The sequence below is a fragment of the Schistocerca serialis genome, chromosome 8 (genome assembly GCF_023864345.2).
Source record: "Schistocerca serialis cubense isolate TAMUIC-IGC-003099 chromosome 8, iqSchSeri2.2, whole genome shotgun sequence".
Taxonomy (NCBI): domain Eukaryota; kingdom Metazoa; phylum Arthropoda; class Insecta; order Orthoptera; family Acrididae; genus Schistocerca; species Schistocerca serialis.
In genome coordinates, this window is record NC_064645.1 from 304,023,358 (window position 1) to 304,040,776 (window position 17,419).

At 38.7% G+C, this 17,419-nt stretch overlaps 1 protein-coding gene across 2 annotated transcripts in view; it reads left to right on the plus strand.

The window, feature by feature from the left end:
* The window catches only part of LOC126416063 (exportin-1), a 139,606-nt gene that overhangs the window by 36,423 nt on the left and 85,764 nt on the right, over positions 1 to 17,419 (plus strand). For both annotated transcript variants that reach the window (XM_050083539.1, XM_050083540.1), the window contains exons 5-7: positions 2,853 to 3,083; positions 16,888 to 17,007; positions 17,120 to 17,248. In XM_050083539.1, the coding sequence (XP_049939496.1) occupies positions 2,853 to 3,083; positions 16,888 to 17,007; positions 17,120 to 17,248 (480 nt within the window). The remainder of the gene's footprint in view (positions 1 to 2,852; positions 3,084 to 16,887; positions 17,008 to 17,119; positions 17,249 to 17,419) is intronic.

The window sequence follows — 17,419 nt, forward strand, 5'->3', positions numbered from 1 at the left end:
TCAGAGGTGGTGGTCCAGATTTCTGTGCACGTCGGTACCTCTTAATACCCAGTAGCATGTCCTCTCGCATTGATGCATGCCTGTATTCATCGTGGCATACTATCCACAACTTCATCAAGGTGCTGTTGATCCAGATTGTCCCACTCCTCAACGGCGATTCGGCGTAGATCCCTCAGAGGGATTGGTGGGTCAAATCTTCCATAAACAGCCCTTTTCAATCTATCCCAAGCATGTTCGATAGGGTTCATGTCTGGAGAACATGCTGGCCACTGTAGTCAAGCGATGTTATCATGAAGGAAGCCATTGAAAAAATGTGCATGATGGGGGTGCAAATTGTCGTCCATGAAAACAAATGCCTCGCCAACATCCTGCCAATATGGATGCACTTTCGGTCGGAGATGGCATTCACGTATCTCACAGCTGTTACGGCACATGCAGCGTATGTCGCCCCACATAATGCCACCCCAAAACAGCAGGGAACCTCCACCTTGGTGCACTTGCTGGACAGTGTGTCTAAGGCGTTCAGCCTGGTCGGGTTGCCTCCAAATACGTCTTCGGCAATTGTCTGGTTGAAGGTATATGTGACACTCATTGGTGAAGAGAACGTGATGCCAATCCTGATCAGTCCATTCAGCATGTCGTTGGGCCAATCTGTATCCCGCTGCCTGGTGTTGTGTTTGCAAAGGTGGACCTCGGGAGTGAAGTTGCGCATCATGCAGCCTATTGCACACAGTTTGAGTTGTAACAGGATGTCCTGTGGCTGCATGAAAAGGATTAGTCAACATAGTGGCGTTGCTGTCAGGGTTTCTCCGAGCTATAATCTGTAGGTAGTGGTCACCCACTGCAGTAGTAGCCCTTGGGTGGCCTGGTCGAGGCATGTCATCGATAGTTCCTGTCTCTTTGTATCTCCTCTATGTCTGAACAACATCGCTTTGGTTCACTCCGAGACACCTGGACACTTCCCTTGTTGAGAGCCCTTCCTGGCACAAAGAAACAATGTGGACGTGATCGAACCATGGTATTGACCATCCAGGCATGGTTGAACTACAGACAACACGAGCTGTGTACCTCCTTCCTGGTGGAATGACTGGAACTGATTGGCTGTTGGACCCCCTCTGTCGAAGAGGTGCTGCTTAAGCATGGTTGTTCACATATTTGGATGGCTTTAGTGACATCTCTGAACAGTCAAAGGGCTTGTGTCTGTGATACCATATCCATAGTCAACGTCTGTCTTCAGGAGTTCTGGGAACTGGGGTGATGCAGAACTTTTTTTAATGTGTGTATATGAACTAGTTTCAAACTATTGTAGATGTTGTGCCTCGTGGGAAAAAGGTTATGGGCTTCATGGGAATTATTTGCATTTATTCCAAAAAAATGCAATAATGTTTGAGTTGTGGGGAGATAACAAGTGGTTTATGGTGTATGGTTTATTGTAGAATATGTAGCAGTGGTGGTGGTTAGGTTGTGACCAGACAGTAGAGCTGAAGTTACCTGCACATTCCACTCTATATCACGTCCTTCAAACGTATATTTCGTTACGCCACTGCGTATCTACGTAATGTTCATGTCGTTACAACTTTTGTGGAATTTTGCGTTGGATATGTTATCTGTCAACTTCTCTCATTGCCAGTTGCTGTCCATTACTTTGCATAGATTTCTGAGAGGGGGAGAGGAATCTTTTGTAACATATTATATAGCAAGATTATGATTGGAAGTTATTGTTAGTCTGGTGTCGCATATATGTATGTAACATGTGCCGAGGTTTGTAATTGCTTTTGGATTTCTTCTAAATTTTTGATGTGGTCATAAATTTTCAGACAAAGGCAAATCCAGAATGGAAAACCAGAAGAAATTGAAATGAACTATAACTCTGGACGTAATTTTTTTTAGTAAGATGGTTTCACATAAAAAATTGAACATTCTGTATCTTCAATTTGTGTATTATGCTGAGTTGTAAGACACTACTTGCTTTTACTTTTGATCTTCATTATTGTACGACATAGTAGGAATTAGGATTTTGCTTATGAGTTTCATCTTAGTTTTTCGTGGTAGGTGCTCATATATCGCTGTTCTCAGCGGAGAAACATCATGGGTACTGAATTTTTTGGTAAATTGATATTTTATTGTAGTTTTTCTTTCCATTCTTGTGAAGAAAAATTGGATAGACTCTGTGTCTTATGTAATGTATTGTCTAATAGTTTTTCATTTACCTATGTGTGTTTCATTATTTGCATGTTATCTTCTGTAATTTTTTAAATTATCATAACACTACCAGCACGAAATACCTGATAGTGTTGTTTGATACAGATTAACGGCAGCAGCAACACTGGGGAAACATGTATAGGTAAAAGCAGAAAGTCTCTCTAATTTTTAAATTTTGTTATTATTTCTTCACTTTTCATAATCTATCTTTAACAATTTATATCACTGTTAATGATTCCTGTAGACTATTTGTCTTCTGGGTCCTGCAAATTTGTAAAGTAAGTACATGAACTGCATTCTTCAGAAAAGGGTAAAAATAGTACCTAATAATTTCATTAGTTAAGTACATATAGCAAATGTTCAAAATGTTGTGAAGTCAAACTGGAAACCTTGGTCTCATATTGAAAGGGATACAGAGAGGAGCACTAAACTGAAATTGTTTTGTTGCTATTATGGGAACATGAGAATTTTTTAGAGCATATATGGAATTTTAAATCTACGTTTGTCGTTAGTGGATTATCATTGCCATAACATCTGAGACATGAAGAACCATTTGTTGTTAGTGAACATTTTTTATATGTGATAGTAAGAGGAAGGCAAATCATGTGGCATTAACCTAACATAACTACTGTTTTTATTATTTCTTTCAGATTCTTAAACGTGAATGGCCCAAAAACTGGGAATCATTCATTCCTGATATTGTTGGAGCAAGTAAAACTAATGAGAGCTTATGTCAAAACAACATGGCAATTCTTAAGCTTCTCAGTGAGGAAGTTTTTGATTTTTCAAGTGGCCAAATAACACAGAGTAAAGCAAAACATTTGAAAGATTCAATGTGCTCAGAATTTTCGCAGATTTTTCATTTGTGTCAGTTTGTAATGGTGAGTATAGTTACTTTAGATATGTACACAATGATCTAAGAGAAATGAAAGAAAAGCATTTACAGTCTGATGTAATTTGAGCTGCAGTAGTATTAAGAGGTCACAAACACATCATTTTTATTATTTCTCAAACTTAGTTTAATGGATTCTGACAGTGAGCGCAGCACTATTTCTCTAACGATTGGCAGAATGTAGGACATCCAAAATCTAAGATGTGTTTACACAGGTCTAAAAAATGTGGAAGAGAATAGCTGGCTATATGACAGCCTCTTTGTACCAATGATCTGTGTCCTTTTATGCATGTTACGTCAGAAACTGTCCAGGTGATTAGGTTTCGGACCTGGAGAGCTCATGTTTCATGTGACTTGATTTAATAAGTTAAAACTTTCACAATTCTAAATAGTGAATTTGATGCTTGAAACATAGAGACAACCTACCAATTAATGAATGTTCAGGTACAGATAAAATCTCAGACAAACCATTATTCAGAATTAAGTGTTAGTGTTCTACATGATTTCAAAGTAATATTCACTTTTTGTTAACAACTAAACAAGTGAAATCTATTGCCCTAATTTCTGTCGTAACAGGCAACTGGAGTCACACAGATACATACCAGAGAACCAATTGACAAATATACTCAGTGAGTCTAACATTCTCATATTTTGTACTAGAAACATGAGCGAGCTCACTATATGAAAGGAACTTTTAGTTCTAAAATATTTGAATACTCTACATTGGTTCTCAAACATGGTAGAATTTGAGAACACATTGTTTCATGGGTTGCTGATGACTACTAAAGTCATGTACTCGCTCATACTCTTATTTGTGTTACCCACTAGGTTTGTTGTACTGTTAGTTGCCTGTAACTGTGTTTTGTTATCTTTAGGTAACTTTGTCAGGAAGCATAGGATTTAATACTAATAACAAATTTTTTACTTTGAACATAAATGATTTTATTTCCAAGAGTAGTGGTTGCTTTTTAAGTCTTAGTTTTCCCGAGAGGTTTCCATATTTGGTGAATACAGTTATGTAGAGTGAAATAGGTAACAGTCATAACTTATTTCCTGACATGGAGGATTTACAAGATTGTCTTATTTTCAACCAATTATGTTATGGTTGCAGCATTGTAACCATTAATTTATAGCACCTGGTGTTATCATTGGACACACTCTTATCTCCATTCACAGCTGCCACAAAATTTGACAAGTGGTGACACGCATCCAGTACAACTCTGTGCAGCCTACTTACACTCATTGCCTCTAGGTGACATGGGTATGAATTCCTATAACTATTGTGGGAGAAAAAAAAGCAGATGCTCCAGCAGTTTGATGAACCTTATTCTCTTACTTTTCTCTAGTTAGTACTTTTTGGGAAGGAGTTGGGCAGAAAGGTTAATAACGTTAGTTATTGTTATGTTGAGATTTACATTATTGTACCCATTTGGAAAAATTGCATGTTGGTCACTTCTAGCACCTGCAGCTACTGCTATGCTTGTTAGTCCTGTAGGTGTACTGCTGTATTTTGTTTTTGTTTATGTGGAGTATGCACAAATGCATCATGAAAAATTGATATGCGTATTATGGACAAAGATTGAAATGTAGAGGGAGACCAAAGAATGAATAAAGTAAGCAGTTTCAAATGAATGTTGGTTGCAGGTGTTATTCAAACAGGCTTTCACTGGATATATTACTATGGAGAGCTACATCAATGGGACAGTGGCTACTGCACATACATACAGTAGATGTTTGGAAGGCTGTTTGCAGTGACAACAGAGAGAACAGTTGTTGTTGTTGTTGTTGTTGTTGTTGTTGTCGGTGGTGGTGGTCATGGGCAAGTCTCATCATCTGTTGAATAACTACTACAACCAACATCTTTCTGCAGTTGCTCATCAGTAAATTAAAATGCACGATAAAAGCCATGAATGGGAGTGTGTGTGTTTACACGCACATTCATGACCTTTCCATATGCTTGAATAAGAGTATGTTATAGTAGTGACAAAACAGTGAAAACAAGAATTGGCTGAAGGAAGTGCTGAAAGTAATTCCCTGGTACATATGCTCACTGGCTGGTAATAAGTAAAGGTTGGGTAGCAATTCTATATATGGATGCTAAGAATGCTTTTCATAAAAAGTCTCTCTCAGATTAATAGTATACCATATTTAGCCATGTATAAGGCAAGGTTTATTTCCTAAATTAGTAATTAAAAAAATACATTGTTGTATTACATTTGTGTATAAATTTATCAATCCAATTAAATAATTTCATCAATAATTCATTGTTTTTGTTGTTATATTTGTATATAAAGTATTGATTATAGAGGTAATAATTTTTACATTGTGTGCGAGTGTAATATAGAGGTTGTCTTACATTAGCAGATGAAGCTTTGGTATTTAAAGTCACACATAGATTTAATTTGATGATTTCAGAAGGGTGGTATGGGGTGCATCACCACCAGCACAGCCAAGCATGGGGAGGGTAGTGATGAGTTGGCAACAAATTTCATTATGCTTGTCAACCATAGGAATGAATCCTATGTACCTCTTGTTTCTTAAATGTTTCCACCTTTGCCTTTACCATATTTGCCTGAATCTAAATTTAGTAATGGACATAACAGATGGAAAAATTCTTTGCAATAGTATACATTTCTGTATGAGACAAATTAAGTCTGACAGTATGTTTACACAAACATCCACACACAGTGTGATGAATGAAATAAAAGCTTCAACAACAATGCTAAAGCAGTTACTGCTCAACAGTACTGTTGATTTTCGATGTTGGTAACAAATAATGAGGGCAGTGTTAGCTTGAAGTGGTCTGAATTGCGCTGATTCAGCATTAAGGAGTTGAGAGGCTAACATATTGTTGTTATTCAGCTTACTTAATACTATAAGAAAAGTAAATTCTAGTGATTGATTATGAATGCTCATCACAGTTGTGAGAGTTGAGAAACTAAAAGTACGCAGTTCACAGTTAGTTCATGCATGCAATACAAAACTAATTTCACATTAATGTTATTCGTGATGCAGAGGCCACGAATAGTTGTGTAGTGGGAAGAAAATTTTATCATTGCAGGAGGTAATGATTACAGATAGTGTTAGATGAAGAATAAATTGTATGTGGCCAGTTCTACATGGACAAGTTGTTGTTGTTGTTGTTGTTGTGGTGGTGGTCTTCAGTCCTGAGACTGGTTTGATGCAGCTCTCCATGCTACTCTATCCTGTGCAAGCTTCTTCATCTCCCAGTACCTATTGCAACCTACATCCTTCTGAATCTGCTTAGTGTATTGATCTCTTGGTCTCCCTCTACGATTTTTACCCTCCACGCTGTCCTCCAATGCTAAATTCGTGATCCTTGATGCCTCCTACCAACCGATCCCTTCTTCTAGTCAAGTTGTGCCACAAACTTCTCTTCTCCCCAATCCTATTCAATACCTCCTCATTAGTTACGTGATCTACCCACCTTATCTTCAGCATTCTTCTGTAGCACCACATTTCGAAAGCTTCTATTCTCTTCTTGTCCAAACTGGTTATCGTCCATGTTTCACTTCCATACATGGCTACACTCTATACAAATACTTTCAGAAACGACTTCCTGACACTTAAATCTATACTCGATGCTAACAAATTTCTTTTCTTCAGAAACGATTTCCTTGCCATTGCCAATCTACATTTTATATCCTCTCTACTTCGACCATCGTCAGTTATTTTACTCCCTAAATAGCAAAACTCCTTTACTACTTTAAGTGCCTCATTTCCTAATCTAATCCCCTCAGCATCACCCGATTTAATTCGACTACATTCCATTATCCTTGTTTTGCTTTTGTTGATGTTCATCTTATATCCTCCTTTCAAGACACTGTCCATTCCGTTCAACTGCTCTTCCAAGTCCTTTGCTGTTTCTGACAGAATTACAATGTCATCGGCGAACCTCAAAGTTTTTACTTCTTCTCAATGAATTTTAATACCTACTCCGAATTTTTCTTTTGTTTCCTTTACTGCTTGCTCAATATACAGATTGAATAACATCGGGGAGAGGCTACAACCCTGTCTCACTCCTTCCCCAACCACTGCTTCCCTTTCATGCCCTTCGACTCTTATCACTGCCATCTGGTTTCTGTACAAATTGTAAATAGCCTTTCGCTCCCTGTATTTTACCCCTGCCACCTTCAGAATTTGAAAGAGAGTATTCCAGTTAACGTTGTCAAAAGCTTTCTCTAAGTCTACAAATGCTAGAAACGTAGGTTTGCCTTTTCTTTATCTTTCTTCTAAGATAAGTCGTAAGGTTAGTATTGCCTCACGTGTTCCAACATTTCTACGGAATCCAAACTGATCTTCCCCGAGATCCGCTTCTACCAGTTTTTCCATTCGTCTGTAAAGAATTTGCGTTAGTATTTTGCAGCTGTGACTTATTAAACTGATAGTTCGGTAATTTTCACATCTGTCAACACCTACTTTCTTTGGGATTGGAATTGTTATATTCTTCTTGAAGTCTGTGGGTATTTCACCTGTCTCATACATCTTGCTCACCAGATGGTAGAGTTTTGTCATGACTGGCTCTCCCAAGGCCATCAGTAGTTCTAATGAAATGTTATCTACTCCCGGGGCCTTGTTTCGACTCAGGTCTTTTAGTGCTCTGTCAAACTCTTCACGCAGTATCTTATCTCCCATTTCATCTTCATCTACATCCTCTTCCATTTCCATAATATTGTCCTCAAGTACATCACCCTTGTATAAACCCTCTATATACTCCTTCCACCTTTCTGCCTTCCCTTCTTTGCTTAGAACTGGGTTGCCATCTGAGCTCTTGATATTCATACAAGTGGTTCTCTTCTCTCCAAAGGTCTCTCTAATTTTCCTGTAGGCAGTATCTATCTTACCCCTAGTGAGACAAGCCTCTACATCCTTACATTTGTCCTCTAGCCATCCCTGCTTAGCCATTTTGCACTTCCTGTCGATATCATTTTTGAGACGTTTGTATTCCTTTTTGCCTACTTCATTTACTGTATTTTTATATTTTCTCCTTTCATCAATTAAATTCAATATTTCTTCTGTTACCCAAGGATTTCTATTAGCCCTCGTCTTTTTACCTACTTGATCGTCTGCTGCCTTCACTACTTCATCCCTCAGAGCAACCCATTCTTCTTCTACTGTATTTCTTTCCCCCATTCCTGTCAATTGTTCCCTTATGCTCTCCCTGAAACTCTCTACAACCTCTGGTTCTTTCAGTTTATTCAGGTCCCATCTCCTTAAATTCCCACCTTTTTGCAGTTTCTTCAGTTTCAATCTGCAGTTCATAACCAATAGATTGTGGTCAGAATCCACATCTGCCCCTGGAAATGTCTTACAATTTAAAACCTGGTTCCTAAATCTCTGTCTTACCATTATATAATCTATCTGATACCTTTTAGTATCTTCCAGGTATACAACCTTCTTTTATGATTCTTGAACGAAGTGTTAGCTATGATTAAGTTATGCTCTGTGCAAAATTCAACAAGGCGGCTTCCTCTTTCATTTCTTCCCCCCAATCCATATTCACCTACTATGTTTCCTTCTCTCCCTTTTCCTACTGACGAATTCCAGTTACCCATGACTATTAAATTTTCATCTCCCTTCACTACCTGAATAATTTCTTTTATCTCGTCATACATTTCATCAATTTCTTCATCATCTGCAGAGCTAGTTGGCATATAAACTTGTACTACTGTAGTAGGCATGGGCTTTGTGTCTATCTTAGCCACAATAATGCGTTCACTATGCTGTTTGTAGTAGCTAACCCGCACTCCTATTTTTTTATTCATTATTAAACCTACTCCTGCATTACCCCTATTTGATTTTGTATTTATAACCCTGTAATCACCTGACCAAAAGTCTTGTTCCTCCTGCCACCGAACTTCACTAATTCCCACTATATCTAACTTTAACCTATCCATTTCCCTTTTTAAATTTTCTAACCTACCTGCCCGATTAAGGGATCTGACATTCCACGCTCCGATCCATAGAACGCCAGTTTTCTTTCTCCTGATAATGACATCCTCTTGAGTAGTCCCCGCCCGGAGATCCGAATGGGGGACTATTTTACCTCCGGAATATTTTACCCAAGAGGACGCCATCATCATTTAATCATACAGTAAAGCTGCATGTCCTCGGGAAAAATTACGGCTGTAGTTTCCCCTTGCTTTCAGCCGTTCGCAGTACCAGCACAGCAAGGCCGTTTTGGTTAATGTTACAAGGCCAGATCGGTCAATCATCCAGACTGTTGCCCCTGCAACTACTGAAAAGGCTGCTGCCCCTCTTCAGGAACCACATGTTTGGACAAGTTATAGATTACCAAATCAGGGAAAGTTTCATGAATTGGAGCAGCAGGTCGTTCAGTATGTGTGAGAGAAATGAAATTAAGGCTTCCTGATTGCTTGAGAAATTGAACACATCACAGAATAAAATAACTAGCTCAGTGACTTCCTGCAACTTTAACAAAAGGCTACTTGTGTATCGCTGTCATATAATCTACCTAAGAAAACACTACAGCTGTTTGGAATAGTGAGTTTGCTAATTTAGGCACATGTTAGGATACTTCGTATCAGTAAAACAGTAGCCTTCACTGACCGTAATTATCCTCCCAACCTTGTATGAAAATAAATATCCTGTGCTATATCTTCCTAGTCTCCCACCACCTCCCAAAGCCCCACTGTTCAGCAACAGAGGAGCATTCCCCTCTTAACTCTGTACCACACAGGACTGCAGCAACTGAATTACATTCTCTGCCAGGGTTTCGATTACCTCTCGTCTTGCCCTGAAATGAGAGATGTCTTGCCCACTATCTTCCCACCTCTCCCACAGTGGTATTCCACCATCCACCAAACCTACACAATATTCTCGTCCATCCTTACACAATCCCTGCTCCCAACCCTTTAACTCATGGCTCATACCTCTGTAATAGATTCAGATTCAAGACCTGTCCATGCATCCTCCCACCACCACCTACTTAAGTCCAGTCACTAACATCACCTACCCCATCAAAGGCAGGGCTACCTGTGAAACCAGTCATGTGGTCTAAAAGTTAAACTGCAACCACTGTGCTGCATTCTATGTAGGCATGACAACCAACAAGAACTGCATGAATGGCCACCGACAAACTGTGGCCAGGAAACAAGTGGACCACCCTGTTGGTGAACATGCTGCTAAACATGATAGCCTCCATTTCAATGACTGCTTCACAGCCTGTGCAATATGGATTCTTCTCACCAACATCAGCTTTCCTGAATTGCACAGGTGGGAACTTTCCCTGCAATACGTCCTATGTTCCTGTAACCCTCGTGGCCTCAACCTTCGTTAGTCGCTGTCGTCACCCATCCAGCCTCTTTCCTGCTCCCATGCCAGCACTACACAGCCGTTATTCCACCACCAAACCCAGTCTTCTTTTTATTTATTTATTTTTTTATTTCTTTCTATTTCTCTCCTTTTCTCTCCTTTTCCATTACTTCCCCTCCCCACCTCTCCCCTGCCCGCCACCAAACCTGCAGCACTTCACTGTCCGCCATCTCCACCATACTATTCCTCCCCCTCCCCGCCCCAGCCTCCTCCTTTCCCCCACCCAGTCGCCACTCGCATCATGCACTGGTGCTGCTGCTTGCAGTGTGGTTTCAGTTGCCTGAGACTGCAGTCGTGTGTATGAGTCGCGTTTGCACGAGTTTGTGTGTGCATATGTGCGTCTGTTGTTAACAAAGGCCATTGGCTGAAAGCTTTAAGCATGGAAATCTCTTTATTGTGCCTACCTGCAATTCAGCATCTCCGCTACATGGTGAGTGGCAACTTTCCTTCTTATAATATTGTTTGCATTGTTTGATTTAGTTTGTAGACATAGTTGTCCAGAATATGTTAAAAATAAAAACTTTTCAAGGAGCCTATTCAAGAATTGGGGGTCATCTTATAGGCTATGCAAGACTGCCTTATTGTTGGGTAAATGTGGTATTTTGAAGGAGAAATGGACCAGAGTCAAAATTGTGAGAGTGATTCAAATAATTGTAGTTGGTTTGATCACTCACTAAAAATGGGATTAAGGTTTGATCACTTACTAAAAAAAAAAAAAAAAAAAAAAGAGAGAGAGGATTAACCAGCCACTCATGAAACATGTTGAAACCCAATAACTTGGGCAGATGACCTGACAAAACACAAAATTGTAAAACTGTTTTCATGCTTGTCTCATTGTTAGTTAAGATGATGGACAAATCATAATCGAGAAAAATTTCTGCACTCTTCGCGGAACTGACACTGGTTGCCACAAGCAGTGCACAGTGGTGGGTTCACCTGCTGGAGGAAATGCCTATACATCAGAGGACGGTGTCCTGTTCTCGAATTTGTATTCACAGCCGCAAATTCCCCTACCAACACACAACTCTCCTTCACGACCATAACATAATGCATTTAAGGGGACAGCAAGGGGCAGTATATTACTTTCGTTCCACGAGTCCCTTGCTATCGTGTCAGCTCATTCATTTTCCAGTATTCCCTCATGGCCCAGCACCGAGCAGATTGAGACTTCTTGCCCTTGGCTTTTTAGTATGTAAAGTGAATCTTCTGTATTTTTTACCACTTTATTGTTGCTGGATACTCTTTCTGGAATGGTCTGTCGAGCACTTAGGGAATCATAGTGGATGAGAAAGTTATTCTGTCGATTGCACCTTATCTTCTCCAGTGCCCTTAGGATTGCATAGTGCTCTGCATCGAGAACTGTAAATTCATTTGGAGGCCTAACCTTAAAGAGAATGTCAGGTGAGTTACTGAGCAACCTACAGTATGTTCCTGATTAGACTCATTAATGCAAATAATTGTTAAATTTTATTTCTCTTTTAAAGCCTCATAAAATACTTATTTAAAAATAAAATCTGGTGTCCATGATTTCTTTTATTTTGTCAAATTTAAAAACAATCTTGACCTAACTAGTAACCTTCATTAAAACAGATAAATGTAAGATAGCGCTGGAATCTAGTGCTGTGCATTATACTTCTTCAAGACAGTGTCCTACAATTATTTTGAAATAATTGGACAGTTCATACACTTATTTGAGTTCATAAAGTTATTTGATACTGACTGCATTCAGAGAAGAGAGCTAACACCTGAGGAGTTACATAAATTTCCTACACTGACACAAGAGTTTGCTTCTGAAGATGAGCCAACATGTCTAACCAAAGTACATCATTTAAAGCAATGTATGCCAAACAAGCCTTACTGATATAGCTTAGTACTGATTTTGTTATATAGCATGTCTGGATATGGTTACAATTTTAAAATATGTACAGGACAAGAAAATTATGAATTCATGTGTAACAGCAGTAAGTCAGGCTTATGAGCAACTAGGAATCTTGTCATGACACTTACTAGTGCTATTCCTCAGAATGTATGCCACAAACTGTATCATGATAATTATTATATACCACTGCTGCTGATGGTATACATGGAATTGAAAAGTGTCCAGTCTCTTAGAACAGTGTTTTGCAACAGTCTTGATCTGTGACCTTCAAAGTGTGGAGGAACGGAAGGGACGGCACAGCAGATACAGCGAAGCTTAGGTTGCTAATATTGATGGCTGCGAGCTTCAGTACTTGACTGGGAAGTTAACAAAATTGTCAGCGTTTTGTCCACCTTTTCTGATACTTATCCTGTTACAGAAATTTCTTGTTGCAGCAGGAAAACAAAGCAATATCAGAGTGATAAGGATTTATGACATGAATATGTGAGGTCTTGATATAATGGGCAGCCTAAGAGGGTGAGATAAAGCAGAAATGTAGTCAAGGAAATGGTATATGTATTTATTGTATTATTTGCACAGTCATTAATTCGTGCTTACTGTCCAGGAGAGCTATGGATTTGTCAGTAGTCAAGGAGGAGGACTATGAAACTCAAGGAATGTAGTGGGTGACCCAGCTGAAAATGGTTAAAGTGGCTCTGAGCACTATGGGACTTAACTTCTGAGGTCACCAGTCCCCTAGAACTTAGAGCTACTTAAAACTAACTAACCTAAGGACATCACACACATCCATGTCCGAGACAGGATTCGAACCTGCGACCGTAGCGGTCGCGTGGTTCCAGACTGTAGCGCCTAGAACCTCTCGGCCACCCCGGCCGGCTCCCAGCTGAAAATTTATGTAAAATTGAGCATTTAGACGGATATTTAGATGCTGACAAGGCAGTACCACAGCAATACTCCCAAGACTAAAGGAAAAACCAGGTTTCACATAGTCCTCCAACAGATGTGAGAGAGGGCAGAACTGATCGTTGACCAGTTCTTGCACCCCACAAACAACAACGTAAAATTCTCAAGACCTAAGTGTGTGAAGTGTGGTTTCTTCCTTTTTTCTTTTCTTTCGCCCCCCCCCTCCCCTCTCCCTCCCTCAGTAATGAAGTAAACAACTGTCTTGTTGCCTATTATATCAATAAGGCTATTCAAAAACCAAAATGTAAATAAACTGAAACTTATTTAAATACTTAGTGTGACATAATAAACATTAGGTTTTTAAACATGTATAAAGTATAGTAATTGTTAGAGAGGCAAATGAAGTACTTAAATTGCAAATGAAGTGCTTAAATTCTTGTCATTCATTATAAAATGTGTGCATTATTGCATTTAATTGCCATTTGTGATAAAAATCTGACATTAAATCTACAAATTTGTGAAAATAATGTTTTTGTGTGTTTGGTGTCTTTCTTTGCTGCAAGGAATTAAAGAAGAAATCTTGTTTGAATTAAAAATTCATGCGAACTGTTGATTTAATCACTACCTGTATGTAGCACTTAACTATTCTATCAAAATGTTTCTACAAGCGATGTTATTCATGTTGCATGTAATAATAGTAATATCCCATACCTGACTTCAGTCTGATTTGTTTCACTTTCACATGGTTAAGTAATTTTCATGATTTTGAAATTATTGGACGTCAGTTGACACTGTGGCCGTCCCTGTGGTGTAGGCTGTTCCAGCTTGTGTACCTCTTCGGGGACAACCAGTTGGGCATGTGCAGTGAGTGGCACAGGTGGGCAGGCATGGACAAATTCCTGACTCATTCGCAGCCAGGCAGTAACATAGGGGATCATACTCCAGTGGCAAAGTGCATGCGGTTTGCTGGCTACTGACGTAGAGTATTCTTGGTTATGATTCCTGGTAACTGTATCAGATTTTTCTTGGATGTTTTGAAGTCTGGAATGGAGCCATTGAGCATTGTGAGGCCTAATGAGAAACTACCTGATTACAAGAAGATTCTTTTCTCAAATTTGTATGCAAAAAATACAGGGTTGTCAGTTGTACATTCGTAGATTAACCTGCTGTTGCTGTCATATTTATGTTGTGTAATAGAGTAATGTTGTGGTAAAAAATTGGCAATTGAAGACACATGCAGATTTATTTTGAAGAATTCAGAACGGTTGCACAGCATCACAAAATAGCTGAGACTAACATTCATACTTCTGCCACTAGTGCAGTCACAGGCAATGTCTAATTTGACTACAATTTGCTTTAATGGACTATTATTTAATGTATTTAATACATTCTTTCACAAGGATTTCTTTTTACTTCTTGTATTTAATTTGAGGTGAGCGAGCGCATAGAGAAAGTTATCACAACAGTAATAAAACTTTTAAACATTGATTTATTACACTTTAGCAAAAAGAAAAACATTACTATTTTACGTAGTAATGATGAAAAATAGATTGGAACTCAATCTTTTCGAGTTTGCTGCAGTTCCAGTTATGTTGGAATTGAAGTAACTTCAACATTGCACAAATACTCGACACTGGTATGCATTTCTGCAGGAGAAAAGTCTAGGTAGGGACCACTAGTATACTTAAGTTTTTCAAGCAGCAATTTTGTCAGTGCTTGACATGTGGTATGATGGGTCAAAAGGGGGTGTCAGCCTTGAAAATTACACAATATTCAGAAGAAACAGCCAAATATTTGTGACGACAAAGCTTATAAATTTCTTTGCTGCTCATATATAGAAATACATTGCCTCTTTCCTCACCTCTCATTGGTTGGACGAAATTGTCATCCCCGATGATGATGATGATGATGATGATGATGATGATGATGACGACGATGATTAGAAATAGTACACTACAGAGAGTGGCTTAGATAATAGACCAAAGAGAAGTGAAGATAATAATTAATGTAAACAATTTCTTTTTGTTTATTTCTATTAGGTTGGTGCTCAGGCTAGTAGTGTTTTCGTTTTGCATGTTGGTGTCTTGGTTGCTATGGATTTATTTATTGACTGCCATTTTTTATTTGTAGTTCACTGTTGCTATTAAAATTTACATATTGTCATTTGAAGATAGTGAGTGGAGCTATGGGCACTAGGAAATGGAGCGCAAAGTGGAGAAATCTGAACATTTTCGACACATTCTTCCGTTTAAATTCAGTAGAGGGGTGATAGCAGAAAAGGCAGCCAGAAACATTTGCGCCGTGTATGGGGATAATACCATTGAACAGAGCGCAGCCAGAAAATTGTTTTCTCACATTAAGGAGAGTTGTTTTAACATTAACCCACAATGATCCACGTCAGTGTACTCGAGAACTGACAGACGTGTTGAACTGTGATCATTCCACTTTCTCGCGACATTTGCATGCAATGTGGAAGGTTCAAAAATTGTTTGTATGGGTGCTGCATGTTCTAAGCAAAAATCACAAAAATACTGTGGGTGGCCAATTTTTGCAGCTCTGCTTATTCGTCATCAATTGTCTCATGGACAACACTGACTATTCCCATTCTGTGTTGTTACTGGTGATCAGGAAATGGTGTCTTCATGACAACATAAGAAGTAATTCCTCATATAAAGACCTTCGTGCATCCACGAAGATAATTTTATGCATCTGGTGGAATAGTGATGGTGTGGTGTGCAACGAATTTCTTCCTTGAGGTGTAACAATCACTGCTGACATTTACTGTCAACAATTGAGATGTCTTGTGGACATTATGTGAGAACAACAATAAAGAAGATTGGAATAACACCCACCTGTTTTCTGCTAGACTGACGAAAAATGCTATGGAGTAATTGGGTTGGGAAGTCATTCCACAGGCACCTTATTCAACAGATCTTGTGTCGTCAGATTTTCACCTTTTCTGCTCTCTCTTGAAAAACCTTCAAGGAACTTCCTTTCCAGAAGAAAATTTTCTCTGAACATGGCTTGATGAGTTCTTCCCCTCAAATCCATGTGATTTTTACAATTGTGGAATCAAAAAGCTACCCCAACATTGGTTGACTGTTATAAATAGTGAAGGAGAATATATTATTGATGACTAAATTGTCTGTTATAAGTATATGTTGTGTTTGTTAAACTTATGGAGAAACACTACGCACTTATGCACTAATCCAATATTATCAAAATGTAGGTAGTAACTGGGGTAAGTTTAGAATAGGTATAATGGTACCTTCTTCAGGCAGATACTTGATATCAATGGAACTGTTTGTAATTTTGATTAGGCAAATGTGTTAAAAATAAAATTTTCTCAAGGAGCCTCTTATATTCAGGGTCATCTTGTACTCGGGTAAATACGGCATATAAGTAATGAAACTGATACATCATACACTAAATTGGCTTCAAATTGAAAGCCCCTCAGTGGTTGGTGAGCTGCTCGACATTTATTTACCCGTCACTGTGGGTGGAAACATATCCAGAACTGTGCATTGAGGTTTCAACTGTGCTAGTGCTAGAAGAAAGTATGCCCCCTCCCCAGTCCGCCCATCTCCACCAACTTGTCTCTACATTATTTAAATTTTTAATCAGTTTTTTATGTTGCCATTTTCTTTTCTTCCAGGAAACCTCACAGAATGCTCCATTGGTGGGAGCTACCTTAGAAACGTTATTGCGATTCCTTAATTGGATACCATTAGGATACATTTTTGAGACGAAACTGATCTCCACTTTGATTTTTAAGGTTTGTATTATGCCTGATTGAAGTGAATGTTGTCATACTTTGCTTCAAGATTTCCTTACTTTGCCCTTCTGGCTAAATTGATTTACTTATTACATTTGTTTTTGTTTTACAGTTCCTAAATGTACCACTGTTCCGGAATGTGACTTTAAAATGCCTTACTGAGATTGCAGGTGTAACTGTTACAAATTATGACAATGTATTTGTGTCATTGTTTACACAGACCATGTCCCAACTGGAACAGGTAAGAGGTGTTATTTTATGCAAAACTCTTCAAGTATATTGCTGCTACTTATAATTCATTAAAAGTGCTTGGTTTTTCTGGGGTTTGTCACAGTTTTGTTTACTCACACCTAATATATACTGCAAAATAATAATTTTATATCTACATCTATTCTTTAAAAATATTTCAGCA